Source organism: Anopheles aquasalis, chromosome 2 (genome assembly GCF_943734665.1).
Source record: "Anopheles aquasalis chromosome 2, idAnoAquaMG_Q_19, whole genome shotgun sequence".
NCBI lineage: Eukaryota > Metazoa > Arthropoda > Insecta > Diptera > Culicidae > Anopheles > Anopheles aquasalis.
This window is the reverse complement of record NC_064877.1, coordinates 12892501-12906339: the sequence shown is the minus strand read 5'-3', so window position 1 is coordinate 12906339 and position 13839 is coordinate 12892501. Positions and strand designations below refer to the sequence as shown.

At 52.8% G+C, this 13839-nt stretch overlaps 1 protein-coding gene across 11 annotated transcripts in view; it reads left to right on the top strand.

The window, feature by feature from the left end:
- Positions 1–1416: 1416 nt before the first annotated feature.
- The window catches only part of LOC126580885 (forkhead box protein O), a 58329-nt gene continuing 45906 nt past the window's right edge, over positions 1417–13839 (top strand). For 2 of the 11 annotated variants that reach the window (XM_050244208.1, XM_050244197.1), the window contains exons 1-2: positions 1417–1652; positions 7594–8455. In XM_050244208.1, coding sequence (XP_050100165.1) covers positions 8203–8455 — 253 coding nt within the window. In that variant the 5' untranslated portion in view covers positions 1417–1652; positions 7594–8202. The other 9 variants (XM_050244203.1, XM_050244207.1, XM_050244199.1 and 6 more) reach the window with 9 other exon arrangements.

Genomic DNA, 13839 nt, shown 5'->3' with positions numbered 1-13839 from the left:
CTTATTTCTGGGTTCACATTAGTGACTCCAGCACTCTCCGACTATCAGAACCAAAGACAAGCGAGTGGCTCCTTCTCGGTTGGCCCTGAGCCGCGTCTATCATCATTACACTGCCATCGGTTACGGGAGTATTAAAGATATTTTTGCTCGTCGAAAGTGGCAGTGTCCTTGCCAGAATATTACGGCAAAGAACCTACACAAGAGAAGTTTTAGAAAGCGAGCTCATTGAGCTCCATTTTGAATTTTAGAATAGAATCGCCGCCAAGATCGAAGCATGCGATGGTTGTTGCCATCGCTGCTGGGGGACAACAGGAAATCCAGGAAGGCCGTCGAACAATCTATTGCCCATTGCAAATGTAGTTCAAGCAACAATAGTAATCTCAATCTCGCGACCATTATCATCGCGATAACACACGGGCGCGCGCGCGCGCACACACAGGCCCGCCCACCAGCCAAGCCCCATCGCATGCTAATCTACACATTATCGGACGTGTCCTACGCACACATACAGACACCTAGGCACCCGTTCCCTAATCGAATGGTGGCAGTGGTCCAAGGAACGGGCCCCTACTGTGAGTCCGTGCCAAAAACGTGACAAAAAGGTGAAGCGCGGCCAGAGAGATAAAAATTCTGCGATTCGATCGAGCTTCCCGGTTTTTTGGCCACCGCAACATGTATGAGTGCGTCGGGTTTTGCTCTCGGAATCGATGGAGAGGAGCATCTTTTCGGGGGGAGGCCTATACACCTCCCAAAAAAAAAAACAGAAGATGATGGTGTCTGCCAGCGATCGGTTAACTTTCGCACATTACCCACTACAAAGACACATGCGGCCACACCATACGCATAAGCTCACGGCACGGCGTTATGGAGGCATTAGGCGAAGGTTAGGTGGCACGTGCGCCCGCGGTTCGATGATCATGGCACGAAAGTCGTCGAGGCGCCAACACACAGCAACAGCTGAATGTGCCTCCTCCTTCCTCCTCTGTCTCTCTCGCGGCCGGTTTGGGCCCAGCATTCGTTCGGTGCTGTTCGCATCGTCCAGCGATTGCGTCGTGGTCGTCGCCATCAGTGTTAGTGAAACGGGGGCCAGTCCTAACCAGCTGCCAGCCAGCCAGCTGAACCAGAAGATGAAGAGCCGCGACGTTTTGCGTAACGTGAAGGTGGCCGAGGGTGGCCCCCGGTGGGGACGGGATGGCTGGCGAAACCGGTACGACGCCTGCGTCTGTGTTGGTCCGGTCGGTCGGCCAGTCGTTCGTTCGTTCACTCGGCACCGAAGCGATTCGCATCGGAATCGGGTTTTCACCGAGGGATGGCGGGACAGGTGGACGGGTTGGGACGGAAGAGGGGACAGCACAGTGAGAAGACCGCGTTGAGCATCGGTTCCACGGTTCCACGAATCAGTCCGTCATCCGCTTACATCCGGCTCGTACGCAACAACCTGCCAGAGCCTGCTGCGTGTACCCGTATGTGTGCTTTCGTCGTTGTCGTTGTCGTCGTCGGCGCTGCCGTGGTTGTGTCTCGTTGATGAGAAGATCGCGACGAACTGCGGACAGATAAGACAGCAGCAGCAGCAGCAGCAGGGAGGCTGAAAGGGCTCAACAACAACAACAACAGCACGACGACAACAACATCAACAGCACGGAGTCCCTATCGTGAGTGACGCCATCGATGCCGCGTGCTGCTGCATCCTGATCCCAATCCTGATGATCATCCCGTTCTGGGATGAGCTCTCGGGCTTATCAACTGAATTTCGCGTGTCCATGTGTGCCCCGTGTGTGTCTACGTGTGTGCGCGCGTGGTGAATGTTTTCCCCCGGCCCGGGTGTGTTTACTGTTTACTACCAGCGGCTACTACTACTCTGAACTCGAGAGAACTCTGGCCTCTAGGAACCGCCGGCAGCTGTGATGTGTTGTGCTTGCGTTCTTCGAAGAAGCGATCGAGCGAACGAGATCCTGGCACACACAATTTGTGGCCCAGCAGCTCGTGGCCACTATCATCATCAACGTTCAAGTGGCTTCTATTGATACGGGTTACCGTTGTAGACTGGGAGCTATGCCAGTAGCAGCACCAGCAGCACCAACAGCAGCACCTCTTATATGTCGAGACACTTGCACACACAAGCGCACGAGCGTGCACACGGAACGGGTTTCGATTGACCACCGATCGGATCGCTCCCTCAGAATGATGCCGGATCGCGAGTAAACGATCCCCGGGACTATCAAGGTAGCCTACTTTCCCGGGGGTGGTGGTGATGGTGGTGGCATGCCGGAATACATTAGTAATTCCATTCCAGCGACGACGGCGCGACAGAAAAATCCAGAAACCGTCCGACCCGCCACCGGAGCCACCGGTTTTTGTTCCTTTTTTTCCCCCCTCCTCATCTCGATCGCGATCCGGTCAATTTTCTCGTAATTTCCATCGCTCGCTCCATCGGAAAGGTGCGGGTGCGTTGACCTCTTATCACTGCTGCAACCTGTTCTGCCGAAGATGAAGATGAAGACGAAGAGCCGCTTGCTGGTTATCGTTGATCGTCGTTCTGCTTGAACACCGATCGCCGACAAGCGAACAGAGCAGCCGAGCAATCCGCCCGGAGTGCCGAGAGACGGCCCCGAACCCTTCGCCAAAACCATTGAAGCGATTGGCAGTACCGAGCCTCAATCAGACCATATCACTCGAGCCATCCATCCGACGGCCAAAGATGGAGTCCCATCCCCCCGCCCGGTTTACGGTTGGATTCCGTTCTGCTCTCTGCCAATGGCCATTTTTTGCCCACACTCCTTGGGATGCCTTGCGTGCGATCTTCCTCCGGGAGCCTGTCGATCGATCAAAAACCCTCCCGGCTGCCAGCAGGCATCACGACGCTGTTCTACATCCCAGCGAGGCTCTGGAACGGTAGCGATCTCGCGCGATTCGGTTCTGTGTCGTCAGCGGCAGCTGGAAAGCGAAAAAAAAAGATGGGTGGCAGGAAAATTACGCAGGAAAAACGAAAGGAAAGCGGAGGGAGCGAAGCGGTGAGGAAACACCACCCAGCAGCACCCGCTCTCTCGAGGCAACGTGTAGCGCCACGCAGCAAAGCAGAGATAAAGCACATGGATGGGTGGACGGATGGTTGGGTGGCGCGCTTCCATCAGCAGCAGCACCAGCGCCAGCAACACCAGGCTAACCTTGAAGGTCTTTGCCAGCCAGATAGTGTGTGTTTTGTGGCGACGGCGGCCACGGTAACGGCAACGGGCGGCGTTATATTTCAGTTTTTTTTTTTTGGTGTGTGCCCTGACCGGAGGCCCCGGATGATGATGATGGTGTTGGTCGTCGGCTCTCTTGCTCTTCGTTTCTTTCTCCTCTTTTTCATCAGCTCTATGCTGCTGGGCCGCCAGCACACCAGCACACCTGGGGCTTTTCCTTTGCCTATTCGCTCCGCTTTCGTTCGATTTTCCCGTCACTCGTCACTCATCGTTGCGTTCGATTTTCTCGCCCAACGTGCACCGGCACTGATGATGATGATGATGCCGTCATCGAAGGAGTGGATTTTTTTCTTTGGGTGCCCCCCACCCCCGCCTCTTTTGGGTGCGAATTGGCGTGATCGTGATCGATCGATAAAAGTGCCGTGCGATCGTCGCGCCAAATGATAAGGGCGACCGGACCGGCAAGGGCAGCAGTGTAGTGTAGTGTATTGCTGGAGGTTCTCTCGGTCACAGATCAAGGCCTCGATCGAGTAGCGGCGCCTCCATCATCGTTGTTGTGTTGACACAGTCCAAGCCAACCCCCCGGGCTCTCTCTCTCTCTCTCTCTCTCTCTCTCTCTCTCTCTCTCTTTCTCTCTCTTTGTCTCTCCACGCTATCACCTAGTTTTCAATTGACCCGGAACAGACAACACAGCTGTTGTACTGTTGTTGTTGTTTGTGGTGTGTAGCTCCCTCCCTAAAAGCGTCTTTCTTTCTCTCTCCCAAAAAAAAACGAGTTAGAACTTTTGTGTTGGTTCCCCGCATGTGTGTTGTAGTGTGTGTCTAGAGTAGGTTCTAGGTTATGACGAAGCAGAGGAGGGATGGTAGCGACGCCGGTCAGTGAAATAGTGATAATGGAACCCTGATTCTCCACCAGCAACCGCTCCATGGCACTGCTCTGCTGCTGCTGCTGCTGCTGCTGGTACTACTATCTCGCTCAACCCACCGTTTACTGCTCTCCTTCTCTCTGTCTATCGCCTGTGAATACTCGATCGAAACTGCTCCAAACGCGCGTGTCCACTGGACAGCAGCAAACCAACTCTCTTCCCAAACGCGCCCCACCGCCACGAGAAGTGCGATGGAAAAAAACTGAATTGATAATTATCTGATGGCCGCCGACACTGCCTCACGGCGCACTTTCCTCCCCCCTGGCTGGCACCAGGGTTGTAGTGCTGCGAGCACGTAATCTCGCTGGTCCACTCGTTGGCCCGCGCGCGCACACACCTCACTCCCGAATGGTTTGTGTGCGTGCTTTGGTGATAGAGATAGTGGCCCCCACCAGCTGCCACCCCCCCCGAGAGCAGGGTTGCAAAGAAGGAGCGCGGTCACAAGTGGCCAATAGAATTTTTGGAATATAAGGATCACTCTCAATCGCGTCCTTGCGAGATGATGATGCTCACTTTCTGCTGTACATTCTATCGAACGCGCCCCATCCCTAGCATCACAGCCAGGGGTTGAGTGGGGGGGGTGCTTGCGTGTTGCCCAAACGGGAACGAGATGGCACTAGGAAGCGCGCAGAGATAGAGAGTCCGTGCACCACCACCACAAACACTGGCCGCCCCTCACGGCAACGTGGTCGGTCGCCGAAAAAGCGCCAAAGCTTTATGCGCATCAGAATCAACCTCACAAGGGGCGGCAGGGGTTTGAAAGGGGTGCTCGGGGTGTGAAGAAGAACGAATGGAATCCAATTTGCCAGCGGGCCAAGGGAGAGGGGGGGGGGGGGGGATGCCGCTGAATGCTGTGACTGTGTGCGAGCGCCGTGCGCGATCTTGCTGGTATTGGTTTTTGGGGGGGGGTTCGAGAGGCTGATGTGATGTTCCCGTGAAGACTCGCGATGATGTGCGATCGCGAGCTCTCTCGCGAGTGTGTGTGCGTGTGGTTGTAGAACGTTCTACCATGATCTCGTGGGCCGCGCACTCGTCTTCACATTTGTCGGGAACAGCGCAACCGGGTTTCCCTTGACCATGTTGTTGGCAGAATTTCGGGGCAGCAGTACGTGGCAGCGCCGCAGTGCCCGATGCTCAACAGTTTCGACGTTTGCGCGCGATCTTTGCGATCTTCGTTTAGTCAGGGGTGTGAATGGACATCGAAAAGACATTTGCAAGCAACTGAACTGCGTCAGCAATCGGCGAGTTGATCGGTTTTCAACAAAAAAAAAAATGGAAGAGAACCGCATGTTCCATGGCTTGCTGAGAAAAGAGAGAGGAAGAACAGTAAAAGACCGTGCTCCTCCACCGGCACATCCCCTTCTTCCACGCACCTGATCCATTCTGATCACTAATTGTCAAATTATTGCCATCTTCTCACTGTGCCGCGTCTTCGTCACAAATTACACCCGATCACGTTACGTTACCTACGCACACACCCATACACAACCCTTCTCTGAGGCGGTTGGGGGGGGGCTCAACCCGTTCACGCACGCTCGATCGTACGATCTTCTTTCCTTCCTTCCTTCTACACGCCTTCGTATCTGCGAGGGAGCGAGTGAGCGAGAGTGTGAGAAAGGGGTTTTTCGGGGGGGAGTGGGTACCGGCCGGTCCGGGGGGGAAAGCACCACGATGTCGATGCGCACGTTGTTGCGTCCCCTGCGAAGAGCGCGCTGCTGGCTGTTGTTGCTGGCTGTTGTTGCTGTTGTTGCTCTACTGATAATGGCTCCCGGTGTGTGGGTGTACGCGAACGCGCGAATGTGTCACATTTGCACACGTGCCTCTTGGTTGGCTGGTCCATGTCGTCGTAGCGATGCGTATGTGTCCACCATCCATCTCACCCCGCGGCACCCCATTGATGGTGGGCCTTCCGCGCGTGGAACGTTCGCGTTCGCGCATGCCTCTGGCGCTCTGGCATTCAATCCTGCTTGATACGCACTTTCGATTGAATTAATGCCCCACCTCTCTACCTCTCTTCATGAAGATCCAGCTCTGACCGCGGAACGCTGCTGCTCCACACCGGGCGACAAACGGCCGTGTTGCATGTGTGCGTGAGGTCCACCATCTCATTCCTTGCCGTGCCGTGTTTAAAGCTGACTTGGACCCCCATTATCAATTCGCTTCGCGCGATCTCGTGGCGAGCGTGAGCGCGAACGCGAGAAGAGGAGGCCTCGGTTCCGCGCGGTCCGGTATTTTGCGGTCAGTTCGTTCGGATGCGGTGGTCCACGACGACGACGACGACGACGACGGTCGGATCCGATACAACACACCCGTGGTTCAAGGGGTTTCCCTCGCAACGACGACGGTGTGCGTACGTGTGTTTGTGTCTGTTTGTGACTCGCGCGAGCGCGCGCGCGCGCGCACGTGAATCTCGCTGTGTTGGTGGTGTGTGGAGGCGCGCGCGATGGCGCGATCAACTTTATCAACGAGTTGAAAATGTATAAATTTAGAGCATTTGGCACTTCACGACGGCGACGGGATCTCGCGAACCTCGCGCAACTCACTCGCGGCTACGACCACCAGCACCATCATCATAGTGAGCCAGCCCGTGAGGGGTGCGAGCGAGAAAGGACATTGACAGTCAGAGCAGGATGCATGCAAACCCCTGCTATGCTGCTACTGGTGGCGACGCAGCAAGCCTGGCGCGACGCCTCAGTATCCTGGATGATGTCTGATGAGTGATGATGTGAGCTGCGCCGCGTTGATTCTGTGCCGTCAAACTCCAAACTACTCATCTTCGTGAGTGCGTGCGAGCATTTCATCCGTGTGTTGGTAGTTCCGTGCGTGCGTAGTTTCTGTGTGTGCTGTTGTGTGGATGTTACGCACTTTTTGCCCTTATCACCACCGACGACGAAGTGCGCCTGCGGTCACTTATCAATCTCTCGTTAGCTCTTGTTGCTGCTGCTACTTCTGCTGTTGTTGTTGTTGTTGGTGATGATGACAGTAGTAGTAGTAGTACCCGCGGTAGTAGTAGTAGTCATTGCTACTCGCTGATTAGCATGTTTTTGGTGTAGTTTTTTTTTTGCAATCAAAGAGCGCATTAAGCGATTGTTAGCGATAAGGATTGTTTTGCCTTTTTCGGGGGGCATGAGGCTTCCGACTTTATCATCGGAGGGGGATTAAGTATAGTGGAAGGTGTGCTACGAATGTTGTTGCTGGTGCTGCTGTTTGGGGTTAACGTCACAGTGGCAACAAACGCGCGTCACTTGCTGGTGTGTAGTGTTGTTTTGCGATCAAGCAGGCCAAGGGATCGGTCATCGATGTAATTGTGCGTGCGAGTGTGTGCACCGATGGAGGCGCATGCAAACGAAGGAACCAAGTGCTCCGTACTGCGAGTGAATCACAGTTTACTAGCTCCTTGTAGTAGTACGCTGCAAGATTGTGTCAATCAGTGCGTCACAGTGTGCTGATTATAAATATTCTAATGCAATCCAATCCCTTTTCCAGTTCAGCGGGTCCCTGGGGGCGTACAGGTGTGAGCAGAGTGCATGTTCCGTTTGTTCCAAACTACTTACTAAAACCCCAAGTGCGGGATATACAGTGCACTTCGATAAGGTGCGTGCGGTGGTGATTCTCGTCCTCGTGAGCGCGTTTATGTGTGAGTGCAGAAGTTGCCGTCGGAAGACACGAAAAACCACGAGTGATCTACTGTGGCTGCTCTGTTCCTTGTCGTGTTAATGCCCGTGGGCTGCCCAAGGAAGTTAGAAGCTTTCAGTTATAAAAAGTGAAGCGCACAATCGTGCAAAAAAAAAACCGTGCCGTGATCGTGACAGTGCTGTTTGTGTTTCTGTGTGTGCTTGTGTCCAACACGGTTCAGTGTGCGAGTTTCCTTGCCAGTGAATGCCACGTGCGCACGGAATTCGTGATCCTTCGCCGGAAGTGTCGCTAGTTTCTGCGAATCCGTAGTTAACCGGTAGCGCCGATAATTGAAAGTTGAAGACGCTAACCGAGTAGGCTTGGTTGGTTCTGTGTGTACCGCAGGGGTGCTGTCAAGCGTCACGAACGATCGCAAAGCTGATCTCCACCACGTACCAGACGGGCACGTACGGCCACGGGATGGATCCGTTCGGTGGCGGTGGTGGTGGCTGGCCAGTTTCACCGTTACGTGGCGGGGGCAGCCTTTACGACAACATCTCCAACGATGGCATACCGATGGATGCGTTGGCCGAGCTGCAGGATACGGGGTTCGAACCGCAAACACGTGCCCGCTCCAACACCTGGCCCCTGCCCCGACCCGAGAACTTTGTCGAACCGGAAAACGAGCTGGACAGCAGCAAGTGCAGCAATCAGCAGCTGGCTAGCAATCCCGGTAAGTAATCGTCCGGGGTTCTCCTTGGGGCTTTCTGTGTTTTGTGTGGTTTCCGCGCCATTTGCGCCAAAAAAAAATGTGTCCCAATGCGCCTGGTGTAATGCACCACTCCTGTGCACCGCCGCGATTGTTTTGTCTTTCTTTTTTTGGGGGCGAAGCTACACGATCTTGTTACCGATCGCTGGGTGCTAGTGGAACCGATCGGTGCATTTTAGCCAGAAGAGTTTTTATGCTACGAAGTGTCATATTACTCTGCGGGGGGTGTTTTATGGAGCAACAGCATGCTGACTGGCGGCGTAGTGCATTCCTGAACTTTGATCGATCGATTGCATCGCAAGTTCGCGATATTGTGACATTAACTTGCTCGTTTATGGTGAAACCTGGTTTTTGTGGGTGCTGGATTGGAGTTAGAATTATAAATAGTTCTGTTATAGTTAAGGAATAGACGTTTGTGACATGGTAATTCAATCATTTCCATGTTCTGATCTCAATTCTATGTTCTCTGCTTAGGGTTTGCGCACATAAGTGCTTCCTTATGTCAAGAAACAAAAAGAAGGATTAAAAAGGCAAGAAGAAAATGCTAAAACAAATCTCTCGATCACACTAGAACACTAGTCACACGTGGGATGTGTCTTTTCTCTTGCTCACTGTCTAATGTTTACATTTTTAATTGACCCAGGCATGAAGGTGTAGGTTAGGTTTTGTTCCGTAGAACAGTATTCGTACCGGTAATTTTCAATGTTCCAATGCTGCGAAATCTCACGGATACAGATACACCCTGAGAGTGGACAGAATTGACATACAGTAGCACTGACATGTGTATCTAACACTCGGAACAGCCAATAGTTAGAACAGCAAGAAGAAGAAGAAGAAGTAGAAGAAGAAGGTGATCGGGGGGAGAAGTAGCAGGAGTGAAGGACTCTTTCACGCTCCTCTAAATCTGTTATCTGGTCCGGAGTTGGTCCGGTGCGGTCGCCAAACCTCCCCTATCCACTTCCAAGTCGAGGATCCGCGCCAATCGCACGCGCACGAGCCGTCACGGCCTCGCTGGGGGGGCGGGCGGCGCAACTGGTTCTCGGCCGGTCACGCCGGAGCTACTGCCACCACCACCACCAGCACCACCACCAACATCACCGGAATCTGACCTTCACCGGCGCGGTGGGTTCGCCAGTTCGCTCGAGAAACGAGATTTGGACGCCGCGGCGGTCCGGTGATGTGTGCGTGCGTTAAGCCGTTACCGTAGGTGTGCTCTTGCTTCTTTTTCACATCTTTTTGGCGATCGTATCACTGCCACCTGGCCAGCAGATGATGATGATGATGGAAGTGCCTTAGCCTTCTTACTTCGGCGTTCTGTTTGCATTTTTGCTTTAAAAATCCCGCACCACTCCTGGCGCACCTCTTGGACTATTTGTCTTACCACCCCCTCCCCTTCTTCTGGTGCTCACCCTCCCCTGGGTTATCACCTGGATCACCGATCATCGGCAGCACACGCGCGATCATTTCGCGAGACAGACAGACACAGCGCAGTGCTGCCTGACTGACTGGCTACAGGTTTTTGGGACGGTCTTCTTTTACTTCTTCCTCGCTTCTCGCTTGGTTGTCTGCCTCGTGCCTATCGGAATCACTGTTCCGTGGCGTCGGCGAATTCTGCAATCACCTCATACCGCGCCGCGCCGCACCGCACCGATCGTAACCTACTCACAGACACGCGGTCGTCTGATCGGAGTCGAAAAAAAAGAGAAGTGAAAAAAAAAATAATAAAACCTCCCAAATTGGACCTAGAAACTAGGAAATACCAGCGAACCGGAATGAACCGGTTCTCGGTTGTGGTTGTGGAAATTTTTTAATGCGTACGACTGTGGGTTTCGGAATCATCACTTCCAGAGCCCTCGTCACTCGATCTCGACTCTCGATCTCGGAGATGGCTGACGCCGAACACGATCATCCGGACGGGGGGGAAGTACTTGAGGGTTTTAGTTTTTTTTTACATATAAATTTTTACGTTCTAAGGCACGCGGATTTGGGGAATGCAAATTCCCCGGGGGAAGCGGTCTCTTCCTGCACGTGGATTCTTCTCATAGTCTGTGCGGTATTGTGTGACCTTCACCGATCCCACCACTCTTCCGAGTGTGGCTCCAAATTGACTAAATCCGATCCGACGGCAGACGGCAGGCATCTACATCGCAATGACCTTTTGCCGTGGCGTGTAAACGAACGAACGGAGGTTTTTAAAATTGATGAGATTTGAAACCGAAGCGCGCGCGATGAAATGAGAATGACAGAGATATGTATATTGCGATGGTGTATTAATAAGGTGATTCGAGCACGAACCTCCCGTTGATTGCCTTTAACCGGCCACACACCTGCTGCTGCTGCTGCTGCTGGTGCCAGAGCCCACCGCAGTACGACTGCACGGCGCCAGTGAACGACTGGCTGAAACCAGTTCGAGCTCGTTCCGAACCGACCTGGGGAGCGACAGGTTTGGGAGGCAAATTCACCTCGACGTGACGATCACTCATTAGTGTTGAAATTGATACCGGACCAGTTGTGGCCAGTGCTCGATAGGGGGGGTACTGGAATTGAAGAACAGAATGTGGCGCCATTCTTGGCAAATTATCTTCATTATTATCCACTCAGAATGAGCTTCTTCCTAGGGAAGTTCTGCTGCTCATCTCGTCCCATTGACTAGTGGATCTTGATCGCAATGACCCCGTACCTAAACAATCATTAAACTCATTCATTCAAGAGTTCCAACCCTAATTGTGGCGTAAATAGCGGAGAACACAACGTCAGACGAACTACTACGTCGATGCGGGAGTTGTGGTATGCGATTACCCACTTCGCGTCACTCCCGTTGCACTCCTGCAACCTTTCAAGCAACTGCAACGTGATTTACGTACCACCGATCACCAACACACGCCTGCCAGGTCGGGGGGCACGCCTCGGTCCGGTCTCCCACTAGATCCCCCTTTTGCCACATTCCATGGCACCGACTTTTACGGCGAAACTCGTTCGTCCACTCACTCACTCGTTCACGTCCACGTTCGCGTACTGCGTCTTATAATTGACCGTCAAATGCGCGTCATAAGGGTCGGCGCGGAAACAGAATCGATTGATGTGCACTTTGTGAACGACGAGAACGAGCCCCCCATCGATGCCGATGGCATCAGTACGCGTGCACTCGTACAGCGCCATCGCCGAACAACAACACTGGGTGGAGGTGACATACTAGCCAGGGGGTAGCGAGGAGTGAGTTTCGGATACATTGTTGCGGCTCTTGTTTTGTTGTGACCGGTTTGGCACAAAAATTCGCACAAGATGCGAACGAGAAACGATCATGGAGCACGCATTGGGTGGTTCTGTTTACTGTCCACCCTGGCCATTACCTAGACGTCGTAGTAATTAATGAAAGAAAACCCCAAAAGCAAGTGGCCACACGACAGTGTACCTACAATCCCGAGTAGGACAGAGAGCCAGAATGTAAAGACCAAAACAAAAGCCGCCAAACTTGGATCCCTCGAATCCTCGAAACGGCGGCAGCGTGGAGTGTGACCGGGTTCCCCCGCCAGGGTTCGATTGCGCTGCAGCTCGAGTGGCGCCCGTTCAAAGTGTTGGTCGAGTTAAAAATAGATTGAAATGGCGCGAAGATGATCGTGGCTAGTTGGTCGTCTGGTCTGGGTGTGACAGATGGAGGAAGCGCGTACTAGCGGGAGCTGGTTGCCTCCCGGTACTCAAGCAGCAGCAGAAGCTAGCAGTAGCAGACACCTGCCACAGCATGGCGAGTGGTCGGTGTCGTGCGACCAGCTTACTTGCGAAGGTTCAGAAAATACTACAAAAAATTCGTATTATTTTCAAGTGAATGTTTGAAGCAGCTAAATGCTTCATTAACACATGAAGTGATTATTTAAATACTGATTTTCGTTTACAATAATGAATAGCTCGTCTCTACAGTAAATTTAATGACATAGAACTCCTCCATTTTACAATTAAATAGGGGAAGATCGCGCCTGATTTAACACTGTGACCACAATGTTGAGGCACGCGGCAGCGAAGAAGATCGCGATCGCTACACGCACTCGTTCTTCTTCCTCGATTTGTGTTGGGCAAGGCGCCATCACACAACGTCTCGCCAGTCCACTAGACGTCTACTTCTACTACTTCTACTTCTACGACTGCGGACAAGCTCTGGCAACAATGTACAAAGCAAAGGCGAACCAATTGGGGACCGAATTGATCTCCAATCATTCCCCATTCGTCACATTTTAATATCTTTCTCTCTGCGTCGCTCTCTCTCTCGCTCTTCCTCTCTCTCTCTCTCTCTGCGCCTTCGAGTTCGAGTCTGTGGGCCATTAATTTAATAACGATCATTTTGATGGGCCAATTAAAATATTGATTGCGCTTCCTACTTGGCACCGTTTGTGCGGTTTGGTTTTGTTGCAGCTCGTCCTCGTCGAATCGACGACGCCAATTCGCGCCAATGGCCAACCGTACCACAGTATACCACTTACGTAATGCGTTTGAATGACTTACGACGTAGCAGAAGAAGAAGAAGCTACTCAGTCACCATCGTTATCGTTGTCGTGGTTCGCAATCATCATCGCAGGTCAGGCCGAAAATACACCCGACAAAGAGACATGACGCGTACGCGATCGCGGGATAAATATAAACAAAAACAAGACAAGAAAAAGAAGAGGCAGAAAACCACCCCCTTTCAATTCCCTTTCGTATTTCTCTCTCTCTCTCTCTCTCTCTCTCTCTCTCTCTCTCTCTCCCGCACAGTAGTAAATTCTGTTCCGCCAGCACGTAATTAAACGGTCTACCTATATATGCGAGCCATTCGCGGATCAGATCGTGGTGGAGATCACTATTTTGAGATCGGATCAGCGGCACCAGGATCGGATAGGCCACGTGTGTGGTATCGGTTCATTATCGTGGGAAGCGGGCCCCTAGACGGGGTATCGTACCTATAGATCGCACTCTCTAGTGACCCATGGTGATCAGTGCTTGAGTGACTTCCTCGAAAACGTCCACGAGAGCCTCATATGACCTACATCTGGTGGAACCGAAGTGTGGACACTGGACCACCGATCACCGGGGGTCTGAATCGATTAACGAAACCACTAAATCGATACGATCACTTGCCGTCGTCGTTGACGTCGAAACCTGTCCTGACATTCACCCCAAGGGGCCGTTTTTTTTTTTAAACATTTTGCGTCTCTTGTTCTTGCCTCCGAGCATTTGCTGCTCACCGTCCCGTGTCGGTCGATCAGTTGGTATGGTCCGGTACGGTCTTCCGCCAATCTACTTGGCCCCAAAAACCACTCCTCCTCTCCCCCTCGCTACCACCGAACGGGTGATATAACCCCCGGCGCAAACTGGTCCAA